General features: G+C 58.8%; 1 protein-coding gene across 1 annotated transcript in view; it reads left to right on the top strand.

The window, feature by feature from the left end:
* The first annotated feature begins 1,178 nt into the window (after window positions 1–1,178).
* The window catches only part of JAKMIP1 (janus kinase and microtubule interacting protein 1), a 47,879-nt gene continuing 32,401 nt past the window's right edge, over window positions 1,179–16,656 (top strand). The window contains exons 1-6 of the mRNA XM_037529246.2: window positions 1,179–1,428; window positions 4,879–5,373; window positions 9,886–10,095; window positions 11,484–11,603; window positions 14,497–14,643; window positions 15,390–15,530. Coding sequence (XP_037385143.1) covers window positions 1,300–1,428; window positions 4,879–5,373; window positions 9,886–10,095; window positions 11,484–11,603; window positions 14,497–14,643; window positions 15,390–15,530 — 1,242 coding nt within the window. The 5' untranslated portion in view covers window positions 1,179–1,299. The remainder of the gene's footprint in view (window positions 1,429–4,878; window positions 5,374–9,885; window positions 10,096–11,483; window positions 11,604–14,496; window positions 14,644–15,389; window positions 15,531–16,656) is intronic.

Consider the following 16,656-nt stretch of genomic DNA (forward strand, 5'->3'; position numbering starts at 1 on the left):
TTTATGCAGTACGTTGAGTGCTATTTAATGCCCTGCTAGGAAGGAGACAGGCGGGCCCTGCTTGTCCGCAGCCCACACCCTGTGCAGGGGCCACAGCAGAAACAGGCAAGTCTGGTGCTCGCATGGAGAGCAGTTAAGAAGGCAGAGCAGGGCAAGGGAACCGGAGACCAGGGCCGGGCTGGGGTGGCACCGGGTGCGGCCTGCGTGCTCTCTGCCCCCAGGTGTGGACCTCGGCCAGGACAATACTCGTCCCTCCTTTCAGCCAGGCCGGGCGCTGGCGCCCCACCTCTATGCCTCAGTTTGCTCACCCATGGCCCTGAGCCCCATCACCTACCTGCTAGGGTGGTTGTGCTCATCAGTGAGAGGTGGTACAGGCACAGCATCCCGGTGGCAGAGGTACTAAGCTGTCACTCCAGGCTTATTTTAAGGCTTTGGTTGTGGACTGTGTGGACAGTCCTACCTTCAAGGAGGGCTTGATAGTCTGGGGGTCCCGCAGAGGAATGTGCGTGCCAGAGGGCCCAATAGCATAACAGGGCACCCCGTGTACCTGGTGACCAGCCCAGGCCTAGCCAGGCAGGCACAGGGGCCTGGAGGGACCGCAGGGGCCTTGCTGGCTCAGAGATCGCAGCTCAGAGTGCCCGGTACTGAGCTGTCTGGGGGTGGGGCGGTGGTGGCAGCACCAGCCTTTGTGGAATCCAGGAGCTGCTTTTCAAAGTATGTCCTCAGACTTCGCTGCAGAGCCAGCTGGAGGGGGGCTGGGGCTCCAGATTCCCTGCCCCCGCGTCATGCTCGTGTTCCCCAGGGAACAGGCACAGGTGCCAGCCCCTGACCCTGCGCACCTCAGCGCGTGGGCTGCCCGGTGCTGCAGTCTCATCTGCGGGACAGGATGCAGCAGCCAGGAGGGGCCGCCTGGCTGTCACTGGCGCTTGTGAGAAGCAAGTCTCTTCTCCGGAGGGGGCAGGACTCTGCACCCTAACACTCTCCATGTGACAGAGGCAGCTCCCACTGAGAAGTGTGGGGGCAACGTTGGGAGTGGGGGACCTCCTCGGGTGAGCCGGCAGCAGGCCCAGGAGGCCTCAGCAAGAGCTGGCTGCCGCTGAACTCAAGGGCCCCAGCAAGGGGCCAGACTCCCCACGGCCCCACTAACCCCGCTTCCCTCCTGCCCCAGGGTCCCGAGTGATGGTGGTTTCCCAGGACAAGCAGACCCCGGGGAGCCTCGTGAGCGCGGCGGAGCCGGCGGCGGCCGCGGGCAGCCTGGCGTGAACCTGGGCCTCGGCGTCTCACCTGAGAGGAGGCAGCATGTCTAAGAAAAGCCGGAGCAAGGGCGAGAAGCCCGAGATGGAGACGGACCCGGTGCAGATGGCCAACGAGGAGCTGCGGGCCAAGCTGACCAGCATTCAGATCGAGTTCCAGCAGGAGAAGAGCAAGGTGGGGGCTGGGCTCCCCAGCAGACTTGACCGGGCAGGGCTGGGTGGACACTGGCCCTCTCCGAGCCTCAGCTTGACCTTCATCAAAATGGGTGTCACATCAGCAGGGCACCCCGCCCCTGGGTGCAGCCCCGTGTCCCTGGGACCGTGGCCAGCTACTTGTATCAGCGCTGCGGTTTCTCTCCCTTGGGGTGGGTGGGCTTCGGGTCTCTGGCTGGTCTTTGAACGTCTTTCCACGACACTGTCGAGGAGGAGCAGCCCCAGGCGGCGGGGATGGGACGGTTTCTCTGAGAGTCTCTGAGAATCGATCTCTTAGGCCTGGGGGCTGGGGCGGCCCCTGCTGTAGGCCTCGCGCCCGGGAGCCTGCTCTGTGGCCGGTCTGTCTGGCGCCTGTGGGACGGGCCTGGTCTTCGCAGCAGGCCAGGCAGGGGCTGGTGGGCAGTTAAAGGGCAGCTGTGACGGCAGCTTCTCACCTGCGGACCTGGCTTCACACCTCACCTGGGACAGGTGCACAAAGTCTCCAAACACCTGCTTTCTCTTCTCTGACGTGGCCCGTGGGGTCCCAGCCCAAGCTGCCCCCAGGCACCTCCCTGCCCCGCCCAGAGGCTGTTTGCTGGGGGCACCGCCCTCGGGCCCTCTCCAGGGCTCCGCCTGGGGCAGGCAGGAGAATTTCATTCTCAGGGAATTCAGCAAAGTGCTTATTGGCTGGTGTGAAAGGCCTAAATATAAACTTTACGGTTGCATTTAAATGTTATTAAAAGTAACCTAAGCTCATGCTAATTGTTGTTTCACGTTGCAAGGAGTGCTGTTTCAGCAAGGGTCCCCGGTGGGCGCCAGGGTGAGGGCAGGCAGCATCCGTGCCCCACACGCTGGTGCTGGTGCCATCTCTGCTGACCGCCTCTGCCCTGCCAGGAGCACACCCGGTACCCCCAGGCTGCCCTGCACACACGCCCCCCTGCACTGTGCACATCCTGGAGGCCCCTCGACCTGGGACCACGATCCCAGAGCCCGACTCAACTCTCCTCCTGCCAGCTGTCCTTACAGGGCTGCTGCTGCCATTCTCCTTCCACGGGAGAGGAAGAGAAAGCTCCGGAAGGCTGTATAATCAGGGTGCTTCAGGGAGAAACAGAGCCAATGGCTAGATCTACCTTTCTGTCTGTCTGTCCATCCATCCATCCATCCACTACTATCATCTGTCTCTACCAAGAACAGATGGAAAGGTTTTTGTTTTTAAGATTTATTTATTTATGCACACAAGAGCTGGGGTACAGACCAGAGATGCGGGGGATGAGAGAATTCACCAGAGACAGAGCGGGGAGCAGAACAGGCAGACGGACTGAAATGCACTGCTGAGGGGAGCAGCGGGTGAGTCAGGAGAGGTCTGAGCACCATGTGGGTAGCTCCCTGGCCGGGGATCAAACTCGTGCTCCACTGGCTACGGATGGCTTCATAGGTTGTGTCTTAACCCCTTGAACCACCAGGGAGGCCCCAAAAGGGGGGTTTTAAGCAGCTGGCGCACGTGGTCCTGGAGGCTGACGTAGCTGAAATTTGCAGAGCAGCCACTGGAAATTCTCGCGAGTGGGTCATGCAGTCTGGAGTCTGGAGGCGCCTGGAGGCAGAGTCCCTCCCCACTGGGGAACGCGGGCCTTTCTTGGGGCTTCGACTGGCAGGTGTGACCCCTTCGTGGCCAGTGCCCTGCCTTCTCATTAAGCACATCTCAAGAAAAAAATACCCTCACGGCAACTCCTGTACTGGGGTTTGACCAAACCAGGCCAGCATTTAGACCGGCAGGGGCCTGCCCGGCCGCAGACCGCTGACCTCTGGGGGACGTGGCTGGCCAGGACGTGCACTCAACGTTGCAGACGGGGGCACGACCAGGTCCTTCCACCTGACTCCAAGTCACTGTCAACCATAGAAAGTTGGGGTGCTGCTGGTCCTAGAAAGGGGGGTGCCAGAGCATTTAGCCCTTCACTGGAGAAATCATGTCAAATATTCAAGCTCTCGTTTCCCGGCGCTCAGGACCCCAGGAGAAGCCCCTCACCCAGCCCGGGGGCCGGGCGGGCCTGAGGCGGACCGCTCATTTTATTGTTTTTTACAACTATGGCCTCTTTTGTTATCCTGCGTGGGAAACAAATTCTTGCTCTGTAAAAGGTATGGTGTTTTCTTACAAAACTATAAGATAACTCCTTTTCGGCCAGATAGCAATAGGCCCATTCTCTTATATTGCAGGCATCAGATTACCCAAGAAATAAATTGTTTTGCATGTTTCAGGCAATACAGTCATAACCCTTGAACTACAGAGGCCAGGTAGTCTGCATTTTGATTTATGATTTTTTAATTAATTTTATTTTTTTAAAGATTTATATTTTTTTTTTAGTTTATGTATGCATACAAGAGCTGGGGTGCAGGCCAGAGGCGCCTACACCAGAAGCGGAGTGGGGAGCAGAGCAGGTGCTCCCCTGAGATCCACGGCTGAGGGGAGCTGTGGGGAGACAGGAGAGGTGTGCTCATTGTATTTCTGTGATTTCAGTGTTTGCTGCAAGGAGATGTTGGTTTGTGTCTCTGACTGGGTTGCTTTTATTTGCTTCTTTCCTTGCTGTCGTAAGTAAGGGTTTATGCACGCCCAGCTGAGCCCTAAAACTCCCCTGAAATGAATTTCAGTGCGTTGCAGGCGCTGTGCAGTGTGGGCCACTGGAGGACTTTTCCGTGGGAGCCGCCGGCCCGTGAGAGACCGTTTGTCTCGGTTCTTGGGAGGCTGGTGTGATGCACAACACACTTGGGTTGGGCGGGGTTCCCTTGACGTCTCTGCACCACGGGACACTCGAAATGAAAAGGTTGAATAAAACATTTTATAGTGTTTTAAGTAAACACTCCCTTGGCGCAGTGTACAAATACTCTTGCAAGTCGCTTGCTGATTAGAGGGAGACACGGTGCGGCCGGCGGCCTGGTGCCAGTGGGACCAGGGTGGGAGCCCCCAGGGTGGGAGCGCCTTTGGCAAAGCAGTCACCCTCTCCTGGGGCTGCCAGAGGTTAATGTGGGGGTGCCCTGGAGCCCCTGTCTACTGGGGCCCCAGCTCAACACTGATGCCCCCCCTTGTCCTTCCAGAACCCCACGTCTAGGCATCGGAAACATATTCCGGGCTTAAAGTGTGTTCAGCTTTGGTGAGAGATGATTTCTGGGCATGTTTCGTGGCTGATGAAGGGCCCTTCCTCACCAGTCTCCAGACTGGAAGGGCCGGCAGACCTGCCTCGCCGCCCCACGCCTCCAGATGTTTTCCCAGTCTGGGGAAAATCCCAGGAATAGTGGAGTATTCTGGGTGGGGCTGCTGAGGGTCTGGGCTGGGGCGGCAGCAGCTGGTGGAGCGGGCACAGGACCTGGGGTGGTCTCGGGCAGTGGGGGGAAGGAACGGCGCGCACCCAGCACCCCGACCCTGACCGGCCACTCCCCGCAGGTGGGCAAGCTGCGCGAGCGGCTGCAGGAGACCAAGCTGGAGCGCGAGCAGGAGCAGCGGCGGCACACGGCCTACATCTCGGAGCTCAAGGCCAAGCTGCACGAGGAGAAGACCAAAGAGCTGCAGGCGCTGCGCGAGGCGCTCATCCGGCAGCACGAGCAGGAGGCGGCGCGCACGGCCAAGATCAAGGAGGGCGAGCTGCAGCGGCTGCAGGCCACGCTGAATGTGCTGCGCGACGGCGCGGCCGACAAGGTCAAGACAGCGCTGCTGACTGAGGCGCGCGAGGAGGCGCGCAGGACCTTTGATGGCGAGCGCCTCCGCCTGCAGCAGGAGATCCTGGAGCTCAAGGCGGCGCGCAAGCAGGCGGAGGAGGCGCTCAGCAACTGCATGCAGGCCGACAAGACCAAGGCGGCCGACCTGCGCGCCGCCTACCAGGCGCACCAGGACGAGGTGCACCGCATCAAACGCGAGTGCGAGCGTGACATCCGCAGGCTGGTAGGTGCCGCCCTCCTGCCCGCATTGGCGCCCTGTGCCGCCAGCACGCACGTGCAGTGACCGCGCCCTGAGGCCCTGCAGTGTTCCAGACGTCTTACCTGGCACTGGGGGCCGGCAGGGCATCTGCTGCCGAGGTGTGGTGAGGAGGCTGGTGGGGCAGGTCCCCGGTCTCCCCCCAGCAGGTGTCTGATCCCTGGCGCACCAGCCAGCCACCTGTAAATGAGGTCAGGGCGATGAGCAGGGGCCTTGTAAGAAGAGGGGAAAGCCAAGGGCATATGCGGGGCAGACTCTCCCCCAGGTGGGGCGCGGCAGGTCCGGACAGGCCAGCGCCCAGGGTCCCTGGCTGCGCGCTCGCGGCTGCCTGCGAGCAGCAAGCTGCTCTTGCAGGGGTTGCTGGGCTGTTTGCCGTCATCTTTGGTTTCTCTCTGTCAAAAGGCCCTGGAGCGGACAGAGGCCCGGGCGGGACAAGCCCTCCGCTGAGTACTCACCCACCCGAGCTCTAGCCAGAGCTCCAGCTCTGAGGCACTGGGGCTACAAGGAAATAGGACGTGGCCCTTTGGACTGCCTGGCAGTGAGCCAGGCCACAGGCCGTGAACCCCAACGACAGCGTGGGGGCAGGTCAGCCTCAGAGCTACACAAGTCAAAGAGCAGGTGGTAGCACTGGGGTGTGGACCCTGGAATTATTTCACAGAGGCAGTGAGATCTGAGCTGGGTTTTGAGGACCGACGGGAATTTGCCAGGAAACGGGGGGGCATTCTGTGCAGGGAAACCCAGCAGGTGAGGGGTTGGGGGGCTCTTGCTGCAGACCAACACGGTGCGGTGATGCTTCATGCTCAGATCCCCAGTAAAATAGCAGAGACACGGCAGGGCCTGCTGTTGTCCGGTCTGGGAGACGTCATTTCCTCCCCTTAGCAGAGCCGGTTGAGCAGAAGCATCACGGGAGTAACTGCGGCTCCCAGACACCTGCGTTTGGCGCGCACGTCTCTGACGTCTGCCCACGTGGCTGCGAGCAGGGTGCCTGCACCTACTTAGCAGTGCTTCCCATGCCGCCGCGAGTCCACCCTCTCTAGCCCCCATGCAAGGTCCACTCTAGGCCCGTGTAGTGCCCCCGTGACATCTGCACATCTCAGGGGCCTCGGGATGCGTGTCTCGGGACGTCCCCCACCCTAAGCGGTCGTGACCGTGCTGCCTCTAGCTGCAGCCGAGGACACGCTCAGAAGGGCCATGTCCCCCGAGGCCCACGCTGCGCACTAGGGCCCTCTGTGCAGGGTCGCGACGCCCGGCGCTCTGCTGATACTCTGTCTCTCGCTGTGCACCACATGAAACTTCCTCCATGGTTTGAAACTGCCTCTGGCCAGCCCTGCGGGGCCCCGAGGAGGAGGCCTGGACGTGTGGCCATGGGGCGGCAGGGCCCGGCCGAGCGGGGGGTCACGTCCCACAGCCACTGTGGAGCTTCCCGTCCTTCTCTGCTTTCTGTGGACATGTTCATTGGCAGAAAGTGGCTCTTGGCCCGCGACCTCATCTGGGGGATGGGAGCAGGCTAGGGAAGGCGGGCGGCTCCCAGGAGCAGCGTGCCCGTGCCCTGGCTGGCAGCTTACTCACTGCCAGCGCCAGGCTCCCCGGGGGCCAGGACCCAGACTGGTGGGGATGCCACTCCCAACCCTGCTCCTCAGGGGAGGGGGGTGGCGGGCCTGAGACACTTCCCGGGGCGGGACCCCTTTTTTGCTTTCTTTTCCTTTTCACTCAAGGACGAGCTCACCCCTCCCCACCCGCAATGTCGGGTGACTTGGAGACCCCCAGAGCAGGGCGCCGCTTTCTGGGGAGGTGGTGACGCTCCGGCACGGGGTGTACGCAGATGCCAGGGACCTGGGTGGGGTTGGGGGGCCCTGAGGAGACCGGGGGGAGGCGAGTGGCCAGGTGTCGCTCTGGAGTCCCGTCCGGCCGTCCAGCTTGGGGCTGGCCCCAGGCAGGGGCAGAGCATCGTTCTCGTCTTAACAGCCCAGGACGGGGTGGGGGGTGGGCAACGCACCTCCTGTGACAGGAGATCTAGGCACATGCCCGTCCCGAGTTCTCAGGATTCTCCAGCCCCTATTCTGTGTGCGTGTGTGCATGTGTGTGTGCGTGCGTGCATGTGTGTGTGTGTGTGTGCATGTGTGTGGGTTTCACTGAAAATGGCCCACTGAAGAGAAGAGAGTGAGAAGGATGTTTGCTTCTCCTGCTCTGCCCCCCCCTTCGCCCCCCCACGGCGGATGAACGTCAGCCCTGCAGGCCTGTTGCTCGTGGCAACATGAGGGGAAGGCCGGCTGAGTTGCGTGTCTTGTCAGCTGGATTGGGTTAGAAATGGGAGCCGTTGCTCCGAGTCGGCTCACGTGGATTGGGCCTCCACAGAGTGGCCAGGAGGAAGGGCGGCAGTGGGGGTGGCCCCCAGGCGGGCGTCTGTGCTCCCTGCTCAACCTTTCTCTGAATTCCTGTTGTGCCTGGACTGCGTCTACAGTGCAATAATTTCCCACACGGTTGGGATTCTTTCCTCCAGCAAGGGGGTGCTCCTGCTCCTTCAGAGGGGACGTGGCCAAAGCAGGGGCTCTGTGCCGGGCTGTCACCAGAGGGAGCTGCAGGCGTGCTCTGAGCAGCTTGAGGAGAGGCGGCACCTGGCAGGTGCAGGTGTCTGGAGCCGGGGAGTGGGACCTGGGGGTGCAGGGGAAGGAGAGCCCTCTTCGGTCTTCCCAAGATAGACAACACAAAGAGCTGGGGGGTGGTGACAGGACTTTGTGGGCAACCTCCCATCTGGAGTTTGGGGGAACATTTCCCTCCTTCTCCAGGCGCTGTCCTCTCTGTCATGTTGGCGCGGCCTGCTGCTAGGCTAGCGTGTTTCCTGGGGCCCACACAGGCTGGTGGTGACAGGGAGTGCTGACCCCAGACGTGTAATACACCAGGCTCTGTGCTAACCTCTGGGCTTTCTGTGTGGGTCTGAGTCCCCCACAAGTGGACAGGGTGCCCTGGGTGTCCCCACCTTACAGAGGCCGGGGCTTAGGCGGCGAGCGCCGGCCCAGGGTCCAAGCTTGCTCCTGTGCGCCCTCAGAGCAGGCCGGGCAGGCTCTGCGGCCGTGGGCTGCGCTGATGTTGGCGCGGATGAGAAGTGCCTCAGGCTGCCGTCATCTGACTCGTCAGCGGGTGAGGAGGGGGTTTGCACTGTTTCCCTCGGGTGCCATAGTGAAGCACCCCAAATTGGCGGCTTAGCGGCAGGGTTTGTTTACTCTTGGTTTGGAGGCTGGGGTCTGTGCGCAGGGCGGGACTGAGGCTGGCAGGAGCAGCGTCCTGGAGGCCCGGGGGTCCTGCCCCGTGCCCTCAGCTTTGGGGTTGCTATCAGTCCTGGTGTCCAAGCCATCTGTGCCCAGGGTCTCGCTTGGGCTCTGCCCCACCTTCACGTGACCTTCTCCCTGTGTGCCACGACCCCTTTTATGAGGACCCCTGTCCTAAAGGCCCACCCACTTCAATATGACCACACCTTAATTGCTGTATCTGTGGCAACCCTGTTTCCCGTGGGCCGTGCCCAGGTTTAGGCAAGAAATGGCCCCGGGGTGTGGGTGGGAGGCCCCCTGTGCTGCAGGGGGCAGCGTGCCCCGAAGGCAGTTTCCTAGCTGTTGGCTTAGTGTCCAGAAGCAGCTGAAGCCTCTGAGGATGGAGCTTCCTCTTGGGGGAACTCCTTCCTGCCTGGCTTCCTCTAGGGAGGGCTGGAAGAGACTGGGCTGGGGCAGCTGGGGCTTGAGCAGAGGTTGGCACGTGGAGAGGCTGAGGTCCTCTGGAGACACCAGAAGACGTCAAGCATCTGGGTGGTTCTGTGATTTGGGGGTCTTGAGAAGGCAGGACTGGGGAATTGCTGACAGGTGAGTTGCATGGGGGGAGTCAATCTCATGGATGAGGACGTGGCTACCTGGGGGAGGATACAGACGGGGAAGAAGGCCATGCCTTGGATAGCCCAGCCTGTAATGTCTGCCAGAGCAAGGAAAGTCTGCAGAGGTAGAGCTGAGATGGCGTCATGGAGGGCGGGAGGCAGCAGGAGAGGTTCATGAAGCAGGAAGGAGGCAACAGTGTCAGATGCTGGTGGGAGTCAAGGAAGGGTAGGGGGTCAAGAGGGCATTGGAGGCCTTAGCCAGCGCCAACTCTGTCCACAGGTAAGCGGAGGGGCTGTATTTCACTTGATTTGTCATTTACACGGCTCCCCATCAGGGCAGAAAATCCCTGTGGGGATCAGGATATTGAGGTGAAATAAACAAGAACACGTCTCCATGGTAACTGTCTGGCGGCCACACAGGTCCTGAACCATAGCTGTCCGCTCCTGTGTGCGGGGCGGGGGCTGGGAGCAGGGCCTGGACTGTGACGCCAGCCGCCTCTGTGGCCCGACTTTGCGGTGTTCAGCTTTCCTTTGCCTTTCCTTGGGCCTAAGACCCTGAGCAAAGGAGAGTGTTCTCTGGCCAGGAGCCCTAGACCGACGGCTTGTTCTTGTGCTTTCAGATGGACGAGATCAAAGGGAAAGACCGTGTGATCCTGGCCTTGGAGAAGGAGCTTGGTGTTCAGACGGGCCAGACCCAGAAGCTCCTTCTTCAGAAAGAGGCTCTGGATGAGCAGCTGGTTCAGGTCAAAGAGGCCGAGCGCTACCACAGCAGTCCAAAGAGGGAGCTCCCGCCAGGGATAGGGGACATGGCGGAGCTGATGGGCGGCCAGGTGAGCGGCGGGGCTCAGCCCAGCACTGGGGCCTCAGAGCTGGCCACTGACCATCCTTCCTGCTACTGGCCGACTTACCTGCCTGCCTTCCTCTCCTCTCCTCTCCCCTCCCTTCCTCCCTCATTTTGCCCATCCTTCTCGAATCTGCTCGCATTCTGTATGTTTCAACCTAGTGCCAGGCGCTGAGAATACAGAGGGAGGAGCTGACTGCTTGCACCCCTAGTCCTGGAACTCGGTTGAAGAGAGAGAAATGAAGATACCAGTACAGAGTAGCGAGTAAACACTGGACGGGGCGCATCCAAGACCAGACGTGACTTAGATTCAAAGTCCAGCAAGACAACTAGGAGTTGAGCCAACAGACAAGGGCATTTCAATATTCAGCAGGAACAGACGAGGCCAAAGCAGATTCATTCATTCATTCATTCATTCAATCCATCACTAAATAGTGGAGTGTCTGATATGTGCAGACAGCATACAAGGTGCTGCTGGCATTTTAATGGTGAGCGATGGACCAGGGCCTGTTAGCAGGTGGCCAAGGGATCATTTTCCCGTTGTACACAAGTGCCAATAATGTGCCACCAGGATTTGGGAAAGGGAACAGGAGCCTCAAGACTCAGATCTGCCTCCCAAATAGCTGGGGGATGAACGGGCTTGCATCACAGTTTGGGGAGTGGCACCTAGAAGAATAAGAGTTGGCTCTCATTGCCTGGAAATGGGCTGGAGGCATGGCAGTGTGGCTTTGCCAGGAAGTCACTGGGCGAAGGGCCAGGGAGACGGAGAAACGCCGTTGGCGTGAGATCATGGATGGAGGTGGGCTCTGGCTCAGGTGTGAGCTGGGGTCAGGTGCTCCTGATCGTGGACCGCTGTGGATGAGCACTGGGCCCAAGGTGCTGGGTTTTATCAGGAGAAGCAGAATTGCTTGGAAAGAACAAGTTAGTCCTGGTATTACACAAAAGGAGGCCATCAGTCATCTGATTTCACTGGACAGGCTGAAAAGTGGTTAGACGGGCTAGTAGCCAGGATTCAGGCTGCATGAGCGCCGAGCGGGTTTCCAGGTGGGTTTCAGTTCCTGGCTCTGGTTTCACACCTGCCCTGGAAAGGTGTCCTAGCACATCCTGGGGGCCAAGTGATGGTGAAAGTCCCCAGAGACCACTTGCAGATGTTTGGAAGGTTTGACACCTCATCACCCTTGAGGTGAAGTCACAAGTCACTCGCTGGGCCTGGGGTGTCGTCTCAACTGCTTCACCTTGGGGGGCTCCAGAAGCGCATGTGGTCATCCTAATGCAGATCTACCTGGTGTGTTCCAGCATTTTCTAGGAAGGGTCGATGGAGTCCTCTGTGTCGCTGCAGCTTCTTCTAAGCACATTTATATTTTAACTCTTTTTTAGGATCAACATATGGATGAGCGAGATGTGAGGCGATTTCAACTAAAAATTGCTGAACTGAATTCAGTGATACGGAAGCTGGAAGACAGAAATACCCTGTTGGCAGATGAGAGGAGTGAACTGGTAATAAGCCCCGGGGCGGCAGATGGTGCTCAGTGGAAGCGGGAAGGCGGCCCTGGGCCGTGCAGCCCGCCTGGAGCAGAGTCCACGCAGAGGCCTCTGGTTTCCTTTACTTTCTGTCTAAGTCCTTTCTGATTAAAAATCTCACACAATCTCATTGTAGAGACTGGTCACTGCCTTTTGTTTCTGCAGGAAATGGTTGCAGAAGTTCAGTGAGCAGTGCAGAGAGCATGTTCACCGCGGTGATGTTTATAATGGCAGCCAGGACCAAACCCCAAGATGTAAAGTGCTGGTCGAAGTGTTAGGGCACATTTATTTACACAACGAATTGTGTGCGGTCATTAAGAGAGATGCCATAGGCCATATTTAATTTTTAATTCTGTGGAAGTTTGTTCATAGTAAATGAAGCGATAAAACAAAACTGTTTTATGGGACAGAAATACATACTCATCATTCTGGAATTTGGAAGTTTTGGGTGGTGTGGTTATGGATGATTTTAATTTTTTGTATGTCTGTTTCATCTCCATAAAATTTTACATTGTTCTAATTTTAAAAATAATGAGCACTGGGGCCTCCCCTGGTGGGGCAGCGGTAGAGCGCTGGGTTGCAAGGCTGCCCGCAGCCTCTGCAGTGCCAGTTCGATCCCCTGCCACCGGCAAGGGTCCCACAGGGGGGGAAAAAAAAAAATGAACACTGACTCCTGGTAATAATATAAATCTAATAAAAATACAAATTTCTCACCTCATCTGGTACATGTCTGTACAAGTTTCATGTACAGACATGAAACTTGACAAATGCCTTATAATATTTCTGTTTATTCTAGATTTTATTAAGAATGTAAGTGTACATATTTGAAAAACAGGCTAGATGAACAGTGTTAATGAGTGTCATCTCTTCACATTTTTAACAGAAGCAAAAACTCATTTCCTTCCAGTATTTTTAAAGTCCCATATTGACATAGCTTCAACCACACTGTGCATTTAGCATCTCATGTGGCACTACTTCTCTCATAAACATTCATATTCTAATACAACAAAACTCCCTCCTGTGCTTATAAGTGGACTAGAAAAAATACAGCTTGTTTGCTACAATTCTGACCACACCGAAGTATTTAAAGAACTTGTGAGCTTGCCAGTGCTCTGATCTTAAAATGACGGTGTGACTACCCTTAATAATTAATAATTTGACATGGTTCTCATGCATTTCTAGTGCTTATATATGCTTATTAGCAGCCACCGAGAGAGTGTTGTTTTGTGGTTACCACACTGGCTTTTCCCATGCGTATTATTGTTCTGCAACTTGCCTTTTTTCACTTGATTTGTCATTTACACGGCTCCCCATCAGGGCAGAAAATCTGCCTTTGTCTTTTTAATGCCTGCGTAGTACTCCACGGTGCGGCCATAACCATAGTTGATTCAGCCATTCCTTCCCTGGTAGATCTGTTGTAAACAATTCAGTTGTGGCTGTGTTCTCTGAAGCTTTATTTCTGTGGGCTAGGTTTCTAAACATGGGTTTCAGGTACATTTCCTATCCTGTGCATACCATCTTAACTTTCACAGCCTGGTGAGTGAGGGCTGGGACTTCAGTCAGTCCCCAGGTTTGGTTCTTGGTTCCAGACTTTCTTTGCAGTCTTGAGCCACCCCTTCCCATTTGTGGTCAGATTCTCAGTCTATGAAGTGGGGTGAGGATGGGGCCCCCTCCTGGGGTTGAGGTGAGGGGTAGGTGGAAGGGAAGCCTGCAAGGGCTGCATGCAGAGGACTGGACTCCCGCAGCAGGTGTCCTGCTGTCCTAATACTGATGGGGAGTCCGTCCTTTCTGATTTTCATCCATGGGAACAACCCTGCCTGCGGTTCATCCTCACAAGGCTAGGAGGTGGGTGCCACTATCATTCTCATGTCATAGATTAGGAGACCGCGGCCAGGAATTTGGCCACGGCCGTGCAGCTAGAGAGTGAGCCTGCCCCCAAAGACAGTGAGCTCAGAGGATAGGAGTGTGGCCTCTGGACATGCTGTCCCTGTTCCTGTTCCTACTGCTATCACTTCTTGCACCTCTGTCCCGCTGGACTGGCCTCCACACAGTAGTCAGAGTGATGGATTGTTCTGGAAGACAAATACGGCCACAGAGTGGTCCTGCTTCAAAGCCCTCAGGGGCAAGTTGTTGAGAGGGCCTGACAGAGCTGCTCAGCTCTCTCCCTCGCCTACCCGCCCGCTTGCCCTGCCTCCGTCCATGCTGGCCTGAGTAAAGCCACATGATTGAGCTGTCTTACCCCGAACTTCTGGGCGTGTGGTCCTCCTGCCTGGAATGTCCCTCAACTGCCTCACTGTCCTCACCTCCCTGATGGTCTCAGCTCGCTTTCCCCGTCCACTGATGGGCACCCCATCCTGTTGGCCCTTCCACCAGCCCCCACCCAGGGCGCTGGCTTCACCTGCTGACCGGGGAGGAAGGCGGGCAGGACAGGCCACCAGGCCTAGGGACTGAGCACAGAGGCCCTGGAACCCTCAAGGCTGAGATACCGTATTCTCTCTACGCCCTGCTTGGAGCCTGGCACGAAGGGGGCCCTGATCTGTGGTCTCTGAGGGGAGCTTCCTGCTGGGGTGTGCTTGGGAGGATGGAAGCCGGAGAAGCTCATGGTGCCCAGAGGTGTGAACAGGCGACAGGACACGGCTGCTTGCAGCAGGTGCCCTGAGTCAGCCCTGCAGGCTCCATTTTCTGAGGCTCGGGGGTACTGTCTCTGCACCTGATGTCGGGGCGCTTCTCCGTTGGCACCGCCCAGGAAACATGGTCCTGGTGGTCCAGGACCGTCCTGGGGAAGGTCCAGGTTGGGTCTGGCTGGCTCGTGGTGTGCCGCTGCCGCCCCTGCGTCTTAACGCTGCCCGGCCTCTGCCTCCCCGCGTAGCTGAAGCGCTCCCGGGAGACCGAGGTGCAGCTGAAGCCCCTGGTGGAGAAGAACAAGCGGATGAACAAGAAGAATGAGGATCTGCTGCAGAGCATCCAGCGCATGGAGGAGAAGATCAAGAACCTCACGCGGGAGAACGTGGAGATGGTGAGTGGCCGCCGTGGGGCAGCCCTGGCCTGTGCCATGTGGCCTACACCTGCACCCCTCAGCCCTCGCAGCCCTGCTCCCGGGGGCCTGCTGAGCAGCCTCCCCCCGCCCCATCTCTGTAGCTGATGGGTGTCTGGGCCAGACCCTTAGATGCCCCCCACCCCCCCGTGCTGTCAGCCTCAGGCTCATTCCTGAAATGGGAGTGGAAACCAGCATGGCAGGGGCATGGGAGGATGAAACGGGGCCTAGAAGGGCCTCCCTGAGCCCCAGCCCCTCCTGGAAGCTCATGTGCGGGTGCGGGCCCACGTGAAGGGTTTCGGTCCTCCAGGGAGGATGCTGGGCTGTGCTCAGCCGTCTTTCTAGAACACTCTGAGGGCATTGCCCAGAGTGGTGTTGCCACCCTGCTTGACTACTGATGAGACTGAAGCTCTTGGGGTGCAGCCCCTTCTCCCTGTGCCTGGCAGGGCCAGTGTGAGTGTGAGAGCACTGAGTGGGGTACGCTCCTTCCCCTGGCACGCTGTCCTCCTTGCCCCCCAATTTCCTTGTCCAGCTTGCAAGGCTCAGTTGGGAGATCTGCCTCCACCCCTCTCAGCCCCAGCTTCAGCTTGGGGACCAGATGGCTGTTCCCCTCCACCCCTCCATCTCTCCCGTGTCCTCTGCCTGCACCGAACCCCCCAATGTGCCCGGTGGGCTCCTGGCCAATGTCAGTGGGGCCCTGCGTGATGAGCGTGTCCCCCTGGCCGCAGAAGGAGAAGCTGTCTGCCCAGGCATCTCTGAAGCGGCACACGTCCCTGAACGACCTCAGCCTGACCCGGGACGAGCAGGAGATCGAGTTCCTGCGACTGCAGGTGCTGGAGCAGCAGCACGTCATTGACGACCTCTCGCTGGTGCGTCCGCGGGCGGCAGGGGCGGGCGGGGGCCCCGGGGTCTTGCTCCGTGCCGGGTGGGCGCGGGTGGCTTTGGGGCTGCTGAGCTCGGTGTGAGGACGGATTCCTGCCTGCTCCGTTCTCACAGGGGCAGCCTGGCAGGGCGTCGTCGTCACGGGTGCCTGGGAACGGTTGCCGTGGCGACTCTTCCCCTCATCTGCCCTGTTCGCTGGCCGCCAGGAGCAGCGGCGGGTCTGAGACTCCGTCTCTGGCCTTTGCTGAGGGGCCTGGTCTGTCCCCGGGGGTCTGGTTTTTTAGCTCAGTTGTTGCAGACCATCAGCCTGCATCTTATCGTCAGGTGGAGTTTGCAGAGCTGGCTGGGAACAGGTGTGTGCACGTGTGTGCGCCTGGACGCATGTGTGAGTGGCTCGGGGGTGAGTGTGTCTGCAGCAGGTGGAACGCTGGCGAATCCCGCAGCGTGCGGGGAGGGGAGCTCGGGCTCCGTGGGGGGCCTCCGCGGTGTCCTGCTCGCCCTCGAGGGTACTGGCGGCGCCATTCCTGGGGCTTCAGAGAGGAGAGAGGCTGAGGGTCAAAATGATAGGGAAGGCTTTGATCAGAGTCTCAGGGTCACTCGCTTGCCCAGTGCCCGAGCTCTGGAATTCCTTCCGCTTTCCACTCGCCCACCGAGCCCCCTCCCTGCATTCTCCCAGCCGCCCCTTCTCCCTCCGCCCCCCTCCCTGCACCGCTCCCGCCCTCCATTCTCCTTTGCCTACATCTGTCCCTTCCACCCTCCGAGCCTCCGTCCCTCCTGCTCTCCTGCCCTCCATCCGTCTTGGCTTCAGCACACGAAAACCTTGATGAACATAAGATGAAAAGACACGGTCAGTCAAGTGATGAGGGGGCTGGAGAGGAATATACGCAGCCAAGACGAGAGAGTAAAGGCAAGACCAAGGGGCGGGCGGCCCCTGAAGGCTGCAGTCCAGTCCCAGACTTGCCTCTGGGGTCCCGGCTGCAGGAGGGAAGGGAAGGCCCCCGGGGGGAGGGGGCTCTCCAGCCCTCTCGGGGCTCCACGGGCCTTTCTGCGCAGCAGCCCTGTTCTGCCTCAGGCTGCACTGTGCCAGGCTCCGCCCCGAGCAGCAAAGGAAGA

The sequence above is a fragment of the Talpa occidentalis genome, unplaced genomic scaffold (assembly GCF_014898055.3).
Source record: "Talpa occidentalis isolate TD23 unplaced genomic scaffold, MPIMG_talOcc4v2.1 talOcc4.6, whole genome shotgun sequence".
Taxonomy (NCBI): Eukaryota; Metazoa; Chordata; class Mammalia; order Eulipotyphla; family Talpidae; genus Talpa; species Talpa occidentalis.